Below are 19,836 nucleotides of genomic sequence, written 5' to 3'. Positions count from 1 at the left end.
GATCTGACTCGTTTAAGATCGCGTCGACCCGTGGCTCGAAGACAATTTGCTTGAGGTCATGAGACCTTGGTGAGGGTTTGTGGACGTTGGCCCGACCCTAGGTGAGATTTAGTTTACTTGGAGTCGTGCAATCTCGACACTTGCCCAGAGTCACGGGACCTCGGCGTTTACCTGAATCTAATGACGGCCACGAGTCATGTAAAACATGTCATAACTCGTCGAAGTTGCACACAGATTGAAATCCGTAAAAGAGGCTACGTCATCCTAAAATTTGCCTAATTCCGTAATTCAATCCAACTAGACTCGATCATGAATGCATGATTCCACTGGTCTTCAAATTTGTTCTATGAAGGGATGATTACACAGACGATCTCTGAACATTGATCCGATGTGCAATGTCGCCCCTGAATTTATAACTTGTTTAATATGGTGCATGAATTTTAGGCTAGTACAATATCATTCCCAAATTTTTAATTTGTAATCTAGAGATTATATGAAAATATCTAATATTATCCTTTATTATTTCGAATTCAAAAATAATATCGAACATTTTACTTTAGGTGTTAAATTAAATATATGTTAAAAAATTAGGACGATACTGTAAATTAGGTTAAAAGTTCAGACACCACGTTCATCAAACAAAATCTATCCACCGTCTATGTTATTTTTCTCGTGTACGTACGACCTGGGGACAATAAAAACAAACGATAAATTAACGTGGAAGCAATAAGATAAAACCACATAAGCAAAAAAAGAGGAGTGTCGTCGCCTGCGATTGTCCGATGTTCAATGATCGTAGCCTCATCAAGCACTGCGGATCGTCTTCGCTTCCTCGACTACACATTCGAAATCGATCGAGCTTCGTCGTGATCGGGCTCCGTTCCTCGTCGGATCGTCTCCTTCGATCCGGGGACTTTCCTTCGCGCAGCTGATCCCCTGCGGGCGTTCCGTGGGATTCCGGGCGGGTCTCGGGCTGTTCCTTCGGGGGCGCGGTTCATCGGCGGCGACCTGGACGATGGCCAGAAGACCCAGCACCTGCGCCATCTGCGAAAATCTGAATCGCGCGTCCATCTGCACGGCGTGCGTCAACTACAGGTATCTCGAATCCTGTTCGTGGATGGCGATTTCGTGTTTCATGGGTTCTGTCTAGCGTCGCGGGGACAACGTGTCGGGGAACGTGTCGAAGTGTTTGGATAGGCTTCTCCTTTTAGAATTGCCGGTGTGGAGCATGAATTCGCCGCTGATGGCTGGGTTATCTTGCCGTGAAATTCACTGGGTATGCGAATCATGGAGGCGCTTTGTCTTTGTGCGCAGGCTGAATGATTACAATCATGGTTTGAAATCGCTTAAAAGCCGTCGGGACGCCCTGTATTCGAGATTGAGCGAAGTGCTGGTGGCGAAGGTTTGGTTTCTGCCGTATGAAGCAACTGCATTCTCTTGTTCATTCGTGTGTGCTTCCAGAAAACAAAAGGAATATAGCAAGTAGGAGCGAGGACTCGGATTTTATTCCCCCCTCGTTTCTCTTTCTTTAATTGATGATGCTGATTTAGCTCTTTAAGTAGAATAGGATTGTCGCGACCCCTTTGATTCCCGAGTCCTAAGCTATCTCGAGTTTTTTTTTTTCTTTTGACTGTTCTCCACTACCCTTATCTAAAATGGCATTCTTGACATTGATAGCATGCTTTGTCTCTGCTGGTGATGCTGATAGAGTGCCAAATAACAATGGTTATGTAAGCAGTGTGTAGTTCTGGCCTGTCACTGGCCCTCGCGGCACTTCATTAAGTCGAGGTTGATAAAATGTTGTTAATATTACTGGCGTCTTGGCGATCTATATGTAGAGGGCTGGGGCACCTTGAGATCATTGCCGTTTATTGATAATTATAAAGTACACAGCGGAGATGTGACCCATCATACTCTTCTATGTCATATTTGTGTGATTAGCGTTCTTTCCATTTTTGGTAACGCTGGTAACAGCTCAGGACTTGTAAGATTGCATGGCTGTTACAGTCAATCTGATGCTTGTTCTGTTCATCAGGGCAAGGCAGATGATCAATTTAATTGGAGAGTGACACAGAATGAGAAACTTGCAAAGTTGAGGGAAAAGCTTCATTGCAAGAAAGAACAGCTTGTTCAAGGTATTTTTGAGTGCAGTGTATTAGATTTGGCTCTATAATCTTCCTAAGCTGTGAGACTGATGGATGACTTGCAGGGAAGGCTAAGGTCGAGAGACTGTCAAACGATTTGGCGGCAAAGTATGGGGAACTGGATTCTGCGCTAGCCAAGGTGCAACCAAGTTTCCTTATTTTATATTTTCATTCCCGGATTTACTTTGGTAGTGTTCTTTGTCACATTCAGTATCAAGCAAATTGTGTTTCTATTGCACCATAATATAGTCAATTTTTGGCTTTTCTATGCAGTTGGATAGGAATCGTGTGGAACAACTGGAGAAGTTCTATCCTAACCTTGTATGCACACAGACCTTGGGACTTGTGAGGAATTAATCCTATTACCTTTTATTTTAGATACTTTGTGATACTTTTAATTTCTCTCTTGCAGTGGGATTACATTGATAATTTCTTTTTTGATTTTTCTTTGGCTGTTCACTATGACATATTAAATGTGCGGTGACTCCTTTGGCATCTTTCTGCTTTCTATTCTCAGCTTTCTGTAGTTGATTGAGCTTTTAGTCTTGGACATCACACATGCACTAGTTCTCTTTGACACCTGTGTCTGTGCACAAACAAGCTCTTATATGCCATTGGTGATTGTTTATAAGTGTTTGATGGACATTATAGATTTTTTTTGTTTTTTGGATTAGCATAGGCGGTCATGTAACTCTAGAGTAGAGTTTTCAGCCTTGATATGGACTCCTTGATCTGCATTCTTGGTATGCTTTCTGAGCTGTTTAAGCTTTTTATTTTAACAAATTCTGTCTTCTCATTTGCAGATGGCTATTACCTCAGAGCGCCTTCATAAACAATCTGTGGTCATAAAACAGATATGCAAATTGTTCCCCCAACGTCGAGTAAGATCATAAATAATAACTGCTTGCTAATGAGTAATTAGAAACTGTGAGCATTGATAATGCACCATATTCTTGCTATGCTTTATGAAGGCCCTTTTCCTTCCCTTGAGTGAAAAGGTTGAGAAATGACTAGTGAAGTGTATGTATGTCTTTAATAAACAGAGTTTGTGTACGAAATTATGTGCATCATGGTGTATTTGAATGAGAGACTTGATGGCGTAAAATTTTTAAGACTTGAGAATTCACCAACTGAAGTAGCATGCATGACGATCCCTCTCAGTTGGAAGGACTGTCAGGCAAAGCTACATCACAGAACATGGACAGGAATAATGGTCGTAAAGAACAAGAACATTGCTGGGTATCTGTTTATAGTTAGAGTGTTTGGCTTGCTTCTTTGAGCTCTAAAGATTTTGAGTTTGTCATTGCTGCATGTAGTAGACGATCCTGAAGATTTTTATCTGACTCTCATAGAGCTTCAGCCGACTTTGAATTAATAATGGCATCAGCTGAACATCTAATCTTGGGCTTAGCGTGTTTGCCTTTCTGCATCCGACTGTTAATGTGCATGAACAATAACTTTTGGTTAATACTATTGAAGATTTTCTTATGAAGTGTACTACTTGTTGCACAAGTTTTGTCAGAAATGTGCTATATAGATTTCCTTTCATGGTTCATATGGTGCTGGCGTAATTGTTGTAATGAGTATATTCCTGGCGAAAACCATTGTGAAACACTTGAAATTTATTATTTTGTTGCATAACATCATATTAATAGATCGGTTCATTTAATTTATGCCTCAGGTGAATGTGGATGGGGAAAGGAAAGATGGATCCATTGGTCAATTTGATCAAATTTGCAATGCACGTTTACCTAGAGGACTTGATCCCCACTCTGTTCCTTCGGAGGAGCTTGGTGCTTCATTGGGGTAATTTTATGGATATGACAAAAAACTTGCCAAGATTCTCTTGTTCTAGTTCACCTTTTCCTTTTAGTCTCTTTCAGGCATAGTTTGTCGTTTTGTTTTTAAATGATTAATGCAGTCCTTCCTTGATAGTGTCTTGTTTCTCAACAACTTGAGTTTCTCTTTACTAACATTGTAATTACTTTGTTGCATAACAGATACATGGTTCAACTTCTTAATATTGTTGTTCAGATCTTAGCTGCACCGGCACTTCACAACTCAGGATTTGCGGTGAGGACAATTTTATGATTTGAACAATGTGAACTCTTTCACTGAGTTTTATTTGTGATTCTCTCGACATCTTTGTTCTGGTTCTTTCCTTTCGGCATTTGGCCTAAAGTAAAAATAGTTTTCCTATGTGCTAGATCCTTGAATGTGATACAAAATGACTGTCGACTTCTAACCAAACACAGGCATATAAGTAGACAGGAAAAAAGAACAATAAAAAAGTGCTTGCTGCTCTTTCTGATGGTTACCTGTCAATTGGACTCTTACCCTTGAACTGAAAGGCAGCTGTGATTCAAAAGTAATACTTGTTTATCTTTTCAATTCATTTGTGAAGATATGCATCAGCATTAATTTTCCAAAGGCTTGAATGAATATGCTAACTGTATAACTTGCCTTTGCTTCAGCAATGCCTGTATTCTTTTTTGAGAATTAGCTGTATTTGTGGGCTTACCTTTGTTTCATATAATATTGATTTACTTGGAACAGAAATTGGAGTTGTGTTTCTTTAATAGTGCAATACTATATTCTGTTATTAACCGGTCCAAACATTTTTCACTCACATCTTATTAAAATGGATGACTCTATGTTTCTTAATCAAGGATGTTTCATTTAGCTAAGAATAAACTCTCTATGATGATTGACTGTTATTTGTCCCTTTTGTATAATAGGGTTCTTGCTCTCGAATTTGGCAACGAGATTCTTATTTGGATGCTCGTCCATCTTCTCGAAGGTAGAATCTTGTGCAATCACATTTGACAACTTGAGTGCTCAAGCTTGCTTGTCTGAAATTTTTGTATGCCTTGCAGCAATGAATATCCCCTTTTTATACCACGCCAAAACTATTGCTCCACTAGTGGAGAAAATTCATGGTCAGACAGAAGCTCTAGTAATTTCGGTGTTGCTTCAATGGAGTCAGAGAGAAAGCCCCAGCTTGATATTTGTAGAAGTGGCAGTTTTAATTATTCTTCTGCTTCTTCTCATTCTGTTGAAACACACAAGGATTTGCAGAGAGGAATATCCCTTTTGAAGAAAAGTGTGGCATGCATTACAACATACTGCTACAATTCTCTCTGCTTAGATGTCCCTTCTGAGGCGTCTACTTTTGAGGCATTTGCTAGATTATTGAGCATACTCTCTTCTTCGAAGGAAGTTCGCTCTGTAACATCTCTGAAAATGGCTTGTTCAAGGTACACACTTTCATTGCCTTTTAGCACAATGAAGAAAGTAGAAACTGTGTTTTCAGTCTGATTTTGAGTTAGATTGTCACCTTTCTAGGTGTGTACTTGTATGGATATGCCAGAGTTAGATCACTTGTTTCTTCCGTAATAACCATGTTGAACAAGATAAGGTGATGACAATAGTAGGTATATTTGTTCAAAAAGATGAGAAGTAGATATATTTGTCAGAAACATAAAACTTCCCTTTTGAAGTTGACTTGTAACTTGGAGTTTGTGCCAAAACCTCAAGGACTTCATGACTTTGAGGTCAGGTGATATAGTTTATATGTTATTCTGCATATCGGGCATTATGCAAACTTAATACTAGTTTTGTTAATATGCCACATTTTCTAGCTGATACCGTGATACACATATACATTATGTGTCTCACTTTTATATCTCCATTGATTTGCAGATCAAGTAAGCAAGTTCAACAGTTAAATAAGTCTGTGTGGAACGTGAACTCAGCTATCACATCAAGCACTTTATTGGAAAGTGCACATACACTTCCTCTCGTGGTATGAGTGAGACTATATTCGGATCTTCACAATTGATTCATTTTTTATAGTTCTTATATTATTTGAGTACTTTTAGCTTACTTGTATTCTGTAATATGATCCTTTTGCACTTGACCTTTGCTCACATAGAATTAAAACTGGCATATCCTAAGATGATATTGAGAGCTGTTACTTAAATTGCTTACATTGTGCTATATAGGACAGTTTTACTAATTACACTGTCACTCCCCCTCTTCTTTTGGCTACATTAAGACAATAGGCAATTGTGATCATGAAATCTGTTTTTGGCTATTTGTATCACAGGCTAATACTAATCTAATGCTAATATAATAAAAAATACTAATAGAAATGAAAGGAACTGTCTTTTCTGTATACTTTCCCCCTTTCAAATTAGTGGATGCTGCCAAAGGGAGTGGCGATGCCAAACGCACAAAGATAGAGACTGTGAACGTGAATTGCATGCCATGATATGCAATGCAGTCAATTTGTTTGGTAGAGTTATATTCTGTGTATTGCAACTGTTGTTAAGAGATCATTTGATCCTTCTTTCGGTTGAATTAGTATGAGAATCTTGGATAAATTTTTAGTTATGTGCATAAAACTGTCATTACCAATATGTCTTCTCTATTCTTTTATGTTCAGAGGACAGCTTCCAAAGATGAGATTCCTTTTACATAATCTTGGTTGATTTACACCTTCGTTGGTTTTGATGAGCTTGCCGTGCTATGCAGAAAAACATTGGTAATGCCAATCTTCCTAATTCAGCTGCCAGCTTTCTTTATGCTACTGATTTGTCGGAGATAGGAAAGAATGAGTCTCTTATCGATGGATGGGATTTAGTGGAGCATCCTACTTTTCCTCCGCCACCATCACAAAATGAGGATGTTGAGCATTGGACCCGAGCAATGTTTATTGATGTCACAAAGAAATGATTTGGCGACCAAACAACCTTCCTACTTTATGTAAGTTACCATACTAGTGCACTGTATTTGCCAGTTACTTAAAAGATGTGGAAAGGGACATATCATTCTTTCAATAATGCCTTCAAAGTGGAAGTGGGCAGGAGCTTTGGCCCCTGTAAATTCCCACTAGTTTAGCCTTGGTATTTAGCTGTCAACTTCTTTGCTTTCTCCATGATGTCGTTGAGTTGCAGTATTCAGCACTCTCAGTGCCCTTATTTTAATGCAGTATCAATGCTGTGGTTCCACTTGTGCAGAATCTATGCAGAACTTTTAGCCTGTTTAAGAGGGCTTTTCGCACTGGCTTCTAGTCCTGGCTTTTTGCTTTGAATTTAACTTGAAGCTGTTGGCACTGGAACCTAGTGAAAAGCCGATAAGTAAATCCCAAAAGTAGAAGTCAAAAGTATGTCCCTGAGTTTTGGTTTGTGCTTTTGCCTTTTGAAAAGTATGCGAGATATGTTAAAAATATCCCGGAAGTGTCAAATGTACGATTTATAAGGAATTTTCATTTATTAGTTATATATCTGAGTAGAAGTCGCTTAAGAGTTATGACTTCTTAATGGTAATAGCTATTTAGTTCAAAAGTTCTGATTCCTTAAACCCCCCCCCAATTCCCTTTAAAACTAGGGCTAAGTAGGTGTTTTGTGTGGCTTTTATTTGTAAGAAGAACTTTTACAGTTTCAAAACAGATTTTTACTTGGGGATGTGTATTTTTCTGTTGATTGATATACTTTGGTCATATTCTGCATTTTCCTGAGTCTCAGTTCAGGCCCTGAATCATGTAGTCAGAGTTTCTTAGGATGCACTAAAGATACTTTGCTGACTAAAACACTTCATCTCGGTATGAGTTTTGCATTTTAGGACAATAATCTTGACTTTTGTTGTAAATGACAGGATGTGACTTTTCTATGTTTCTTCGTTGATTCTTCAATCTGTGAGAGTATACTTATGACCTTTTGGCCATCATATTCATGCATCAGTTGATTGATTTAAAGAAAACCTTGTGGAAAAGGATAAAAATCTCAAATAAGTATATTGTAGAGTCATTTGTTGCATCATTATAAGGTACTACAGCATCTGAAACATCTCCCTGGTTGTTGTATGCAGGTTTCTCTTCTTGTTTTTCTGTCAGAGCTAGCTCTGCTACTCTGTTATAAGGGTTTTCGGATCTTCTCTTTGCAGTTGGCAGGTTCATTGAAGAAAGGGCATACAAAAAAAGTACTTGCTCAACTAGCATTGCTATTGTAAATATGGGGCGATAGGGATTAGGTGCTAACATGTAAATACAAAAGGGCTGTCTCTAGTTACTAATTTGGTTGTAGTGTTTCTTTCTGTTGTCTGTCAGACCATGTTACGACTTGGTAGATACTAACTAGACTACACCTTGAAGATGTACATTCCCTGCAGGAAGGACCAAATTGAAGAAAAGGAAATTCACTCATGTTCCTGTTAATTCTTTCGATCTTCATTTAGTCTGAAGTCATAATGCTGTGAAGCGAGCTATCTTCATTCTTCAGTGTGTCTGTGTAGGGGTCATGCCCTTCTGCAGTGAGCCTGCAAAACCAAAGTTCATCGAGAATTTATGTGATGTTTGGAACAAATGTGATGATTGAGGCAATGGCACTTTGTGCTGGATATCATAGTCTGAATAGTTTTGCACAGGTCCGTCTGATCTCTCTCTCTTAAGATAAGGAGCGACTGTAATTGTGGACGGTCATGCTATACTTGATGAATCTGTTGTGGGGGGCTGGAGCCTGGAATGTGAATGGACCTCTTTCCCTCTTACCAACTTAAGTTAACATGCCTGTGGGAAAACTTAGAGAACCGTGGATGGATCGCGAATGTCTACTGCAACTATAGAACGAGAAATGCAGTCATTCCTAATGGCATTTCAAGAACTGGAGTCGTCATAATGTTTTCCTAGGAACCTTTGCGCCCGAGAATTAGGAATCCTAATAGCTGTGATGAGGATATTCAGGAGCCACTGTATTAGAACCTTAATGTTGCACCTCTCGCGGTTATCTTCAGCTTGACTCATAATCAGTAGTTGAATTTGATTTCTCTCTTCTAATATGCTCAAGCTACAAAAAGCCCCTTTCCTGGATTAACATGTGCCTACTTCGGGTGTCCACAGAAATGCAGAACAGACCTTCTGCTTTTGGAATTTAATGGCGAAGGAAATGTGCCTGATATATGCACAATATGTCACTCATCTACATACAGAGAGGTCTATATGTCTTTTCTGAGCAGAACATCCACTCTGGGCATTAGATGCTTGTGAGTAAGAGCAACAACGTGAAAAGCCAGCAGGCTGAGACTGAAAAAAGTGCACTTTTTCTCTGTTCATTTAAAGTAATGCTATTATTGGTATGTCTTCTTCCACAATAGCAGCAAAAACTGGTTGACGAGTTCTTTCCAAAATTTAATGGGCGAAGTTTCCGGAAAACCAATCTTAGGACTCAAGTAGATCGAAACAATAAAGAATAAAAAATCCCATATTCTATGTTTTATATATTAAAAAAGAGCTGAGCTGGTGCGGCGGAGTTGGTACTTGGGCATGGAGCTCGAATCTGAGTAAAAGAGCAACTCCAGTTCCTACGCAAGAGAAAAATTTCAGAATAAGTAAGAACTCATGTTTTCAGTGATTTTGAGTAGGAAAATGGAAACCTTCAAGTATGTATTCACGAGATTCAAAGCGATGCAAGTGCGATAAGAAGATGAGTTTCCCTCCAAAACACAAAGATTGCAAAAATGCAGAACCACATGTTGAATCCAATACGAGAGCTGCTGTTTATAGTGCTATTCCCGTTAACTAGTTTGGCTCTTTTCCTCATGTGCCGCAGGAATTCGGGTGCAAGTGAGAGGAAGAAAGACGAAGACAATGAACATTCTCAATGTAAAGAAAAATCCTTTCTGCCAAATAAACAAAATGCAAGGAAAATCCCTGATGGAATTGGACAGCTAATGGGCATCTCTATCTAGTTCCACCACCCCCTGAAAGGAAGAGAAACAAAATCAGTGTCCAAGGGGGACTTACGAAGGCCTCTATTCCTATCAATCTCAGCATTTTGGTCCTCCTCAACACGAGCAAATCGCTTCTGTATATATAAGTTTGTTCAGCCGCCTGAGTAAATACAAGATATCAAACGAGGACTTCTGATGACCTACTTAAGAATGGTCGAATCCTCAACTACCTTAGCCTGAGAGGAGAGAAATGTTTACACAGTTCATGTTGGAAACTCAATGCCCCTACTTCAGAGACCATAATCGGAGTGTTATGGCACAAAGAAACCTTTTCAAAATTCCAAGATGACCCGTTGATTTTGGCCCGATTAGGATTTGGTGCAGAAATCCTTTCATGGAGAATTGATTGAAGGCGTTATGAAAGGAACCTCTCTACTAGAATCCGACAAATGTCTCTATATTCTATCGTGGTTGCTAATTCTGATTTTCTCCCCCAAGAAGTCTCCTCAGGAGTCGCAAATCTATGAAAATTTACCAAATGAAAGTCTGCAAAGCAAAAAATGAGACTGAAAATCTGGTGGTCGTGTGGTATCTACTATAAGCATATTGAGTTCTTCCATGACGCTGGCAACAGAATGCCCCATGATGAGCAAGCTAAAATTTTCCAAGTGATTGGAAAATTTACTGTGAGGGAAAGCAATGCAACGAACGACATGCAAAACTAAGAAACAGAGATGCACACTACAATGCATGTCGTTCAGCAACTAGCTTATGTTCTCGAGAGAGTGAAACAGAAATTTACTATATTGAAGTTGGACTACACATGTCAGAAGAAAAGGCACTACAAAACCTGGCCCCCATATGCACCTGAACCCTCACGAATTACAATCTCACTCTTAACAGGTAAGTTTGATAAGTCTAATAAGTCCTACAATCTCACTCTTAACAGGTAAGCTTAATAAATCTAACCAGTCCAATTCCGCTGATTCCACCACAGACAGCGACAAACAGATGCGACAAAAGAGATGAACGGTGATAGTTAAACAAAGCTGTGATTGATGATAAGAATGCCATGAAGAATGGAGTCGTTCTATCCTTTCCAAAATAACTCCACGATCTACTCAGAAACTAAAATGTAGAACAAAGTGCAATATTCTTGTCACATAAAGGATGAAATTCTAATCTCTGTTTCATACAATGTCGTGCCAAAAGAGATCAAGAAGTCATTTATCTTTTGTCAAAAAAGATAGCAAAAATTATACCTTCTGTTTCCTGAGCCAGTTATTTGTTTTCCTCAAGCGAAGAACTTGATGTTCCAAATGGTTGGTGTAGGCCTTCATCAACACAAGAAGAATACAGATCAGAAGATAGAACACAACTTTGAAGGTAGCTAGTAGAAGATTTCAACAGGTCACAAACAACCATCAGCTTAAATCATGTGGCTAACCTGTTTCCTCGCCCTTGATCTGGCAGCTGACTCGCGATTCTTGATCATCCTCTTTTGCCTCCTCTCTACGGTCTTATCCATGACCTCATCTGAGTATCTACACTTCTTTTCACTGGATCCCTGAGAGTCAGGTGATGTAGCAGATATGGCTGGCGCTGAAATGGGCAGTGATGTTTGGTTCTCTGCGTAACCCGTTTCAAAACCTTGGTTTTCGTAGGCAGAACTCGAAACATTGAAATTCGAATTAAGCACTACCATTGGCTGCTGCTGTTGGACTGAAGCCATGTGAAGTTGCACCCAGTCCATCGGCTGTGAAACCACCATCATGGGATCAATTGCTGCTGGCGGTTCCTGATTGATGGGATTTTCCTGAACATCCAAGTTGATAACACCAGCACCAACAAGAAAGTTCTCCAGTGTGGTTTCTCCGAGAGTCATATGTGGATTCAGGGACTGATTATTTATGGAACCGGCTTGCTCAGTATCCACAATCTCACCCCAAACATCTTCCTCTGATTTCTTATTCAGCGTCTCATTCAGGTTGAAGTTTCCAAGGAAGACAGAAGGGGCAGAAATAGGATTCTGCAGCTGAAGGCCTTCTTCAGCTGGTGTGGCTCTAGCTAGTTCGTTTAAGGTCATGCCGTTAAAGGGTTTGCCAAGATTCCCCATCTGCCTATGAACATCACCGAAGGTGAGAGTGGAGAGAGATTCTTCACTACCCAACGGAAGGAAATGTGTCCCGTGAGCTTTAATTGGAGAAGGCATACTTTTGTCATCCATATAGGAACAATACAGAGGCTGAAAACTTCATCCAAGATTGAGCTTTCAATGAAATATCATTGCAAGCAAACCATGAAACGTTGAATTTGCATTGTTCAATGAATGAGCCAACATAACCCGGGCGAAGCAGATTTAGACTATGTTGTAGAATGCTCAAGCAGATGGCGATAAGAAAATCGATACTCCGAGAACGGTTTAAATGACTGTATAAACACGAGAGCACGCGGACTTAGAGGGGGTCAATGAAGAAGATTACGCGGAGCGAAATGTGAGCTGCCAAAAAGATCGAAGAACCAGTTCGGTTAAAGAGTGGCGAGCGGATCCTACTTTCGGAGGGGGAAGGGGAAAGAGAGAAGGTTCTCATCTTAACAGCAAATGCTGATTTTCATGCTACATTGTAGGGATACAATGAAGGGTCTCTCAGGACCCCAACAACACTACTGAATTACTCGACCTACCTACCTTCTTTCTCTCTCTCTCTGCAGGAATAAATAGTGTCAGGAGGTTGACAGTTAATTCTGGTAGTGGAAAAGCGCAACTAGACACCCGAATATACTGAGATTAGTGCCGGAAGTATAGAAACCTTTTGAATGACACTCAGAATTGATCGGAGATTGAGCTTATGATATGACTACGGAAGGCAATGAAAATATGTCATATTCATGATAGAACTCAATTGGTTATGATTCTATCGTCTATTGGAAGTTCATAATCAGGGACTATAAAAGCGATTAATCTGGTTACAGGTACTGATCGTGTTGTTTATTTTCCTCTTTGGAAATTGGAAATGTTTGAGGCTTGTTTCGTAATATTAGTCAACATGACAATCGGTTTAAAGAGACATTTTCTCAATTTAACGATGAATAGAAGATCTTGATATTCACGTTTCTTTGTAGCCTCAGCAGTTCCAGCCAAAATTAGAACTTCGCACAAGTGCCACGCTACGATGAGCACAAGAAACCAAGCAAGGTGAGGTGCTTATAGCTTACTAGTCACATTGTGTATCACGTGGCATCGACAAGCGATGATGCGAGCCGATCAACATAGAGATATTTTAAAACTGAAAAATGCTGAAGTACCATCAAATTACTCATGCAAGAGTCCCCAGTAATTGTCAGGAAAACAACTCTAAACAGAAGCTCCCTCCGAGAATGGTAAACACAGAGGAGAAATGGGTATCACAGAGTCAATTTTTTCATCTTTTTGTTCGGCTGAGGTAAAATGTCACCATTCAACTCGGATCAAACTTTTCGATTATGATCAGTCCAGTATGCTATTCGATAGCCTTCTCATTTCACCTTAATGACAACCTGTTCTGCAGCATTCCGGGTTGCAAGTTCTGACAGAGCATCAAAACTAGACAACTTTCCACAGTTCCTACCCTTTTCTCAAACATGCCGGTCATAATCTAAGTGATTACATGTGGTAAAGGAAAGAAAATGATCTGCCACCAACATAACTGAAGAAGGCTAACACCCTACCTCAAAAAGAATTGGAACTTGGCCCTGTTACATGGACAGAAATCAAAAGGACCAGTTCGACCGAACCATGAAAGCTGTTAATCTGGCATTCCCATCAATTACATGTACAACACCAGGGCGCAGGTTAAATTTCTTGCCTATGTTGAACTTAATATAAGATTCGGCCTGAAACCGATCCCATCTGGACTGACCTTCAGATGTCCCACTGAGACTCAAACCCCAGCCCAGTTCATCATTGCAATCATCAGACAAGCTGACAGCCCATTCTACGCGTTTGGGATTTGACCTTTTCATCTCCATCCAAGCTCCTAGTCTTATATCCTCATCCAACTCCGACTCCAGCATCAGAGCGACAGATCCAGATGACGCGTAACCTTCTGTGCTCTCTCCCATGGTTTGACTAGAAGATTCTCCAAATGTGGCATGATCCCTGTCTTGCTTCAGTAAACTTATAGGAACTGAAAGGGGTCCACAAGAAAGATGTCGATTAGATAGTCTCTGAAATTCATGAAGACCCAAAAGAGAGAGTTTTGTTTTTCCTGGAATTTGACACACAACTTGACCGAAAGTACTAAACAACTGCTCAATTTCGCCAGAACCGATATGCCTCCGCAATCCAGAAACACATTGACCGAGCGAGGCAGCAATATTTGATTTTCTTACGGTTAGTCCGATGGCACTGCCACTGTGATGATTTATCAGGGGAGGTCCAGAACACGAATTTTCAGTGAGACCCTTTCCCTGCCACATAGAAGATGTTATTGGAATCTTGAGGGGGGAACAAGAAGCTGATTTGGGAGAATTTTCGTTGACAAAGGCGTTTCAAGTTGAAATAGGGTGATGTAATCACGTGAATACATATTCAAATGCAGAGAAGTCACACAGTTGCTGGTAAGGAGAGGGTTAACGTACATGGCGTCATTGAGAAAAAAAGCTCTACTTATTCTTGAACACCTATTTGACAAATTAGATCCTAGTACTGAAATTATTTGCCTAGTTATCTCCTATGAAAGCCATGCAACAGGAATTTTGTTCTGCACTTTGTTTTACTAAAACATATATCAAACCAAAGTCGTGAGAAAATTTGACTATCAGCTCGTACCTGATGAAAACAACTTGGAATGACACCAACATCTCTGCATTGAGCTCCAATTGGGACTGCCATCACAGAAAACCAATCACTGAGATGTGCCTTGTAGAACACTTTTGCTAGGGAAAGTGGTGGGCTTTCTAGAAAACCATTCACATCTTCTCTGCCCCTTTGACCCGCAATAAACTGTGCCACGAGCACATCTTTCTCGCGGACAGTTGTTTCGAAAGTGAACTTCGTGTCAATTCCAGTTCGAATTCCGGGTCCTGGGAAAGTACCATAATCCTGCTGATCAACGTTATTAATCTTCAAAAGACCTCCCAAAACATCAACCTCCCCCCGCACATGGGTACTGGCTTCCTGGAAAGGACTGTCCTTGGAAGCCTTATAAAAAGTGAGGACGCGCTCGACTTTGTCTTGTCTGTCCCTCAGTTTCATAATGTCTGAAAATGCTTCCCTCTGCAACCGCTTTAAGATTTCAATCTGAGAATAAAATCACAGGACCAACAATGAACAATGAAGCCCTATCATACAACCTATTGCTACATAGAAAATCTGCATATCAGTTTATGTTGCAACCACAAAGCAGGACTAACTATTTATGTAAATGGGTTTACATGTAAGCATAAAATGAGATGATAAGCCTTAGATTTGGGGCAGCATTTGCTAAGAGAATTGTTCTATCATCTGAACGGGCGCAAGTTAACGATGAAAGTAATGAAGCAACAAATCAAAAAGCAAAAAATCAGAATGGTTACGGCGCAGAATCATCTAAATATTAGAACACGTGTTATCTTCATGCTGATTTGTGGAAGATTCTGCACTCTAACCATCCTGATTTTTTGCCTTTTGATTTGTTACTTCAATCGAAAGAGCTCGGACGGTAAAAGTCGAAACCGTCATCGCAACAATCAACCAGACAGATTGATCGCATACCATGTGATCTATCGAAGAAATTGCATCATCCAACTCGTAGAATCCATTAACTTTACATAAAAAAATTGCATGCGAATTTCGACTTGGGAGCGCCTGTCCCGTCGCCTGTCCAGATCTTTCTCTCACCAGCTGCTTCTTTCTCTATAATTCTACTAAGAAGATGTCGGAGTTCTATCTGATTCATCCTCCACGTCTAATCAACAACTACTAACCGCTCTTAGCATCATCATCATCATCGGCCTCCCGCGAAGGGTAGACAACAGTTCACATCACGCGAAGCACGAAGCTATGCCGCAAATGGATGGGATTTAGAAGAACGAGCGCAGGAGACAAGCAGCGACAAAACCCTGGACCGCCGCGAGCGAAACAGGATGGAGACGAAAACGAGGCGGCGGCGGAAGAGGGGGGCGTACCGGACGGCGGCGAGCGGGGCCGTCGCGGCGGTGGACGACGCCGGAGACGAACTCATGGGCCGATCTGGCCGCCCCTTGAAGCGATTCGAGGAACGACGCGATCGGGTCCATGGCGGTGGTTCGAGGCCGGAGAGCTGGAGGTTCGAAGCGGCTGAGCTGGGCTGGGCGGCCTCGCCGAGGAGGAGAAGGTGATGGGACTGGCGAACCGGATCGGCTGAACCGGGCCTGCGGATGCAACTCGAGCGGACCGGACGGTCGGGCCGTTCTGCAGCTCTTTAAGATTTGTGACGAAGCCCTTTTGAGGCTCACCTGGCTTTATACTATGTACAAGTACAAGAAAAATGACACAAATAGTTCATAAAATATAGTCCAATATGCAATGATTCTTGTATTTTTAATTTGTTCAATGTGATCCCTAAATTTTAAGCTAATGTACAATGTGGTTCCTGAATTTTTAATATCTTCAATGTCATCCATAAACTTTTGATACATGTTTAATGTAATATAATTCAGAGACTGAATTGAACATGTATCAAAAGTCCAGGAACCATATTGAACAAATTAAAAGTTCGAGGACCACATTGAACATTAGACTAAAGTTCATGGGCTATATCGAACAAATTAAAACTTCAAGGATTACATTGCACAGTGGGCCAAAGTTCAGGAACTATTTGTGTTATTATCTCCTAAGTAAACTTTACTTTTGACTTAGACCAAAAAAAAAAAACTTTACTTTTGACCAACAAAAAAAAGATACTTTGAAATGATCAACTTTCAAGTATTTGGTATTGAAAATGAAAGTAAAAATTTACCTGGCAGTGATTATAAATTGGGTGACAAATATTATTGAATTTGAATTTTTGGATACCGTAAACAGATTTGCGTCATAATCGCATAAATATTTATGAGGTTTTTCAATGAGCGATTTCAGCATGCTTGTTTCTTGAAGTTTTGAGTCAGATGGTAGATGATGGAATGGAACTTAACGGATGACATAGTAACGAAGTCAATTATAAAAACTTGATCAGTTGTATTCAAATTTAAGCAACATACGATGATAAAATCAATCTGTCATTCCGTGTTGTTTGTATTTAAGAATATACTTATACATGTTCCTCAACATACAAGAACTAATTAATCGTCGTCCGTAGCATGAAGAGCATAGTAAAAGATCGTCGTCGTCGCCGCCGTCTTCGCCATCATGAGTATAGGTCGACCAGGAGCTTCCCCAGCAGCCCCTGGACCATGATCTTGTAGGCATTTTCCGTGGGATGATAGCTGTCCCAGAACACATATCCTGAGGCATTTGAGCATGTCAAGAAATTCCACTGGTTGCACATAAATCCGGCCTCTATTAGACCCGAGCCGCAGCACCCTCGGTCCGAGATTTCGAACCCTGTCACGATGGGGAAAGCCGAGAAATCTATTGTCACCGAGAGAAAATCGAGCTCGAGACCTCTGTCTCCGGTACCGAGTTGAAATTCGGTGTGCAACCACCGTTAACGTGCAAAAAGCTTTGATCGGACTATGTATAATTTATTAGGACATCTTTGTACCAAGTCTTACCATATTTCCTGGGATTCTTCATGATGTCGAGTAAGAGGCCGTAGACGTCGATAAGGGCCATCCTGGCATGAGGGAAGGCTCTGTTGAGGTGACGCAACTCCCGCGTCCACTTTGAGTTGAGCAGTTGAACCATCCGATTGTAATCCTCTGCGCATCTCCTCTCGAGTCCGCCGGCTAGAGTTCTCTGCAAGGGTATGCACCCGAGGGGAGCCAAGCTGAAGACGCCGATCCTCCGAGCACCCTTTGCGTGTAGTTCCTAGAGTGGTTACGCGAGACGGGTTAGAGCACATTAGCATGTCCCCCTGGAGATTTTAGCTTTTCTAGTGCAGCTCGACAAAACTATGTATGCGTAGAGTGTCATTCTCGAGTAAATGATCGAAAGCTTGTTCAGAACAGGTGTTTGTTTCTCGGTTTCCCGATAATTCGGACGACAAACGGACATAAATGGCATGTATAGTTATATGAACGATCGAAAGCCACACTGGTATAGTAAATTTGAAGTACCTGCAAGAAGGATGAGGCTGAACGAGCCAAAAGTTGTGTGTAAGAAGAAACGTTGTAGTCAAATATCCGGGTCGGGGTATGAAAATAGGTATTCGCAATGTCGTCGCTCCCTGCAGACACAATATACAGGCCGTCCGCAACGATAGAATCCGCTCTCTCCTTTCCTATAAAGCTCTTCAGCTTCCTTTTGTACTCATCGAAGAGTCGTAATTGTTTCGACATAGGTATGACGAACTGATTTCAACCCAAGAAAAGAGAGGGACCATCAGCAGCGTCGATAACAATGGTTTGGTGAAAGGTAGCTTTCATAATGCGAGGAAGGGACATTTGTTTACCACGAGTTCTGATGTCAGAGGATCGAATCCTGCACCGGCCGAGGCGAAATTGACGCCTCCGATGAGGTCTTGAAGTTGCAGGTTCGGGTCGAGAAATGCGGGCAACAGTTCTTTGATCCCCAGTTGTTGTGCTGATGGAAGAAACAAGATAAAGCAGCTTAAGCTTAAATCATAGAGATAAGTTTTCAAAGTGAAAGTAAAACACGGAATGAAGCTCATCGGAATGCAATTTTCGCAAAATTATGAAAGTTACTGAAGTATAATTGTTTCTGTGCTACCAAAGATATCTGAGGGAACCTTGCCATTGCTGAACCTCCCGGTCGGTTTTCCTCCCATGAAATCCCTTCCATATGGAAGAAAATTACTCTTAACCAGAGTGATGAGGTGGTTGTTGTTGCCTGTGTCCAATATGGAGTCACCAAATGTGAAAACAGCCGAGATTGTTGCATTCTTCGGCACCACGACCGCAGCTTGCAGTGTGCAGATTTGCATCAAGAGGAAGAGAGAGAGAGGAATCAGAGACTGCATCAAGATTGTCTGCATTATTATTTTATCGAATTAGGCCGAGGAATCTGGAAGTAAATTGAATGAAACAGGAGGTTAGAAAAATCCAGTGAGTATGCCGCATTGGGTGCATTTGCATGTCCCTTCTTATAAGTTAACCTTCTCAGTGGGACAAACTTTCAGACACTTTTGAAGGAGAAACTTACTTCTAGGAGAAAGTGGAAAAAGATTTAAGGAACATAAAAGCAATTAAAACGTTAGCCATGTGACAGATACAGTGGCTGATATTCGCAAGTTTTCTGTTTCATGGGAAAACAGAAGCCAAAAAGATCATGCCATTTGAGTTTGGGATAGTCGATGATGGATAAGTGTTGATATCAAGGGAATGCCATTCACGTCACTCGAAACAAAATATGCATGTGCATAGTCAGGCTTTATCGTTAGACTTTCGGGTGCATTATCGCAGACCCGACTCCTTTCCCAACATATCTGGTGGGAAGGAGTCGGTCCCGAATTGGAATCGCCATTCCGGGCATGATTCCTCGACTCGAAAGAGCTGGAGTGCCCATTTTAGAATGAATAGGCATTCTGTCAAATGACAAGCATTCCCCATTATACTTTGTCCAATCTCGACCAATTGGATGCCCTGTGGCGGAAGGAAATCGGCTTTTCACTTTGGTCCGTATAGGAAAAGTAAAAGCATAGCTTATAGTCATTGGTGTCTCGCTCACAACCACAAAGAAAAACCTCAGATCAGCGTCCAACGATGAATTCATTTTTGCAGTATGGGAAACAGCTGACCCGCAGCATTAACGAACATTATCAAACTGCACACAAACATAATTAAGCCACTTCATTGCAACTTTTCCCCGGATCTCGAGGACTATAAGGTAAGTGACAGGGAAAGC

The 19,836-nt window shown here is 40.9% G+C and overlaps 4 protein-coding genes across 11 annotated transcripts; 1 reads left to right on the top strand and 3 right to left on the bottom strand.

Moving 5' to 3' along the window:
* Nucleotides 1-729: 729 nt before the first annotated feature.
* Nucleotides 730-8,361, top strand: LOC115675086 (uncharacterized). 4 transcript variants are annotated; one of them, XM_056316977.1, is made up of 13 exons: nucleotides 730-1,095; nucleotides 1,315-1,402; nucleotides 2,036-2,135; nucleotides 2,210-2,283; nucleotides 2,418-2,489; nucleotides 2,948-3,025; nucleotides 3,826-3,950; nucleotides 4,145-4,217; nucleotides 4,883-4,944; nucleotides 5,021-5,401; nucleotides 5,847-5,949; nucleotides 6,681-6,690; nucleotides 8,016-8,361. In XM_056316977.1, the coding sequence occupies exons 1-13, from the start codon at nucleotides 1,016-1,018 to the stop codon at nucleotides 8,063-8,065; spliced, it is 1,296 nt and encodes a 431-aa protein (XP_056172952.1). In that variant the 5' UTR covers nucleotides 730-1,015; the 3' UTR covers nucleotides 8,066-8,361. The 4 variants fall into 4 exon arrangements, with proteins under 4 accessions (XP_056172952.1, XP_030453562.1, XP_056172951.1 ...); XM_056316976.1 differs by having other exon boundaries at nucleotides 731-1,095; nucleotides 2,418-2,465; nucleotides 6,681-6,911; XM_030597700.2 differs by having other exon boundaries at nucleotides 731-1,095; nucleotides 6,681-6,911.
* Nucleotides 8,362-9,240: 879 nt separating this feature from the next.
* LOC115675089 (ABSCISIC ACID-INSENSITIVE 5-like protein 3) lies at nucleotides 9,241-12,496 on the bottom strand. The gene is made up of 3 exons (XM_030597705.2): nucleotides 11,320-12,496; nucleotides 11,135-11,206; nucleotides 9,241-9,503 (listed from the first exon to the last, which is right to left on the bottom strand). Exons 1-3 carry the CDS (start codon nucleotides 12,097-12,099, stop codon nucleotides 9,423-9,425), a joined length of 933 nt encoding a protein of 310 aa, XP_030453565.1. The 5' UTR covers nucleotides 12,100-12,496; the 3' UTR covers nucleotides 9,241-9,422.
* A 960-nt stretch (nucleotides 12,497-13,456) lies between these two features.
* On the bottom strand, nucleotides 13,457-16,309 carry LOC115675183 (uncharacterized). 4 transcript variants are annotated; one of them, XM_056316978.1, is made up of 3 exons: nucleotides 16,020-16,309; nucleotides 14,683-15,129; nucleotides 13,457-14,321 (listed from the first exon to the last, which is right to left on the bottom strand). In XM_056316978.1, exons 1-3 carry the CDS (start codon nucleotides 16,128-16,130, stop codon nucleotides 13,623-13,625), a joined length of 1,257 nt encoding a protein of 418 aa, XP_056172953.1. In that variant the 5' UTR covers nucleotides 16,131-16,309; the 3' UTR covers nucleotides 13,457-13,622. The 4 variants fall into 4 exon arrangements, with proteins under 4 accessions (XP_056172953.1, XP_056172955.1, XP_056172954.1 ...); XM_056316980.1 differs by having other exon boundaries at nucleotides 15,607-16,308; XM_056316979.1 differs by having other exon boundaries at nucleotides 14,683-15,153; nucleotides 15,607-16,307.
* An 887-nt stretch (nucleotides 16,310-17,196) lies between these two features.
* On the bottom strand, nucleotides 17,197-19,104 carry LOC115675126 (GDSL esterase/lipase At5g42170-like). 2 transcript variants are annotated; one of them, XM_056317400.1, is made up of 5 exons: nucleotides 18,727-19,104; nucleotides 18,425-18,555; nucleotides 18,090-18,323; nucleotides 17,586-17,841; nucleotides 17,197-17,415 (listed from the first exon to the last, which is right to left on the bottom strand). In XM_056317400.1, the coding sequence occupies exons 1-5, from the start codon at nucleotides 18,965-18,967 to the stop codon at nucleotides 17,219-17,221; spliced, it is 1,059 nt and encodes a 352-aa protein (XP_056173375.1). In that variant the 5' UTR covers nucleotides 18,968-19,104; the 3' UTR covers nucleotides 17,197-17,218. The 2 variants fall into 2 exon arrangements, with proteins under 2 accessions (XP_056173375.1, XP_030453599.2); XM_030597739.2 differs by having other exon boundaries at nucleotides 18,703-19,103.
* Nucleotides 19,105-19,836: the final 732 nt, after the last annotated feature.

The sequence above is a fragment of the Syzygium oleosum genome, unplaced genomic scaffold (assembly GCF_021117445.2).
Source record: "Syzygium oleosum isolate NSW1041296 unplaced genomic scaffold, Sole_v2.1 Sole_v2.13, whole genome shotgun sequence".
NCBI lineage: Eukaryota > Viridiplantae > Streptophyta > Magnoliopsida > Myrtales > Myrtaceae > Syzygium > Syzygium oleosum.
This window is presented reverse-complemented; position numbering and strand designations above follow the sequence as displayed.

Coding starts and splice junctions, on each gene's coding strand:
- LOC115675183 (XM_030597785.2), bottom strand. CDS start 16,130: ATGGACCCGATCGCGTCGTTCCTCGAATCGCTTCAAGGGGCGGCCAGA. Junction 15,154..16,019: donor GCCCCGCTCGCCGCCGTCCG/GTACGCCCCCCT, acceptor TTTTATTCTCAG/ATTGAAATCTTAAAGCGGTT. Junction 14,322..14,682: donor TTCCAAGTTGTTTTCATCAG/GTACGAGCTGAT, acceptor TCTATGTGGCAG/GGAAAGGGTCTCACTGAAAA.
- LOC115675126 (XM_030597739.2), bottom strand. CDS start 18,967: ATGCAGACAATCTTGATGCAGTCTCTGATTCCTCTCTCTCTCTTCCTC. Junction 18,324..18,424: donor CTCTGACATCAGAACTCGTG/GTAAACAAATGT, acceptor GGTTGAAATCAG/TTCGTCATACCTATGTCGAA. Junction 17,842..18,089: donor CAGCCTCATCCTTCTTGCAG/GTACTTCAAATT, acceptor TAACCACTCTAG/GAACTACACGCAAAGGGTGC.
- LOC115675086 (XM_030597700.2), top strand. CDS start 1,016: ATGGCCAGAAGACCCAGCACCTGCGCCATCTGCGAAAATCTGAATCGC. Junction 3,026..3,825: donor AATTGTTCCCCCAACGTCGA/GTAAGATCATAA, acceptor TTTATGCCTCAG/GTGAATGTGGATGGGGAAAG. Junction 5,950..6,680: donor CACATACACTTCCTCTCGTG/GTATGAGTGAGA, acceptor CGTGCTATGCAG/AAAAACATTGGTAATGCCAA.
- LOC115675089 (XM_030597705.2), bottom strand. CDS start 12,099: ATGGATGACAAAAGTATGCCTTCTCCAATTAAAGCTCACGGGACACAT. Junction 11,207..11,319: donor GATCAAGGGCGAGGAAACAG/GTTAGCCACATG, acceptor GTGTTGATGAAG/GCCTACACCAACCATTTGGA. Junction 9,504..11,134: donor ACTGGCTCAGGAAACAGAAG/GTATAATTTTTG, acceptor TCTCTTGCGTAG/GAACTGGAGTTGCTCTTTTA.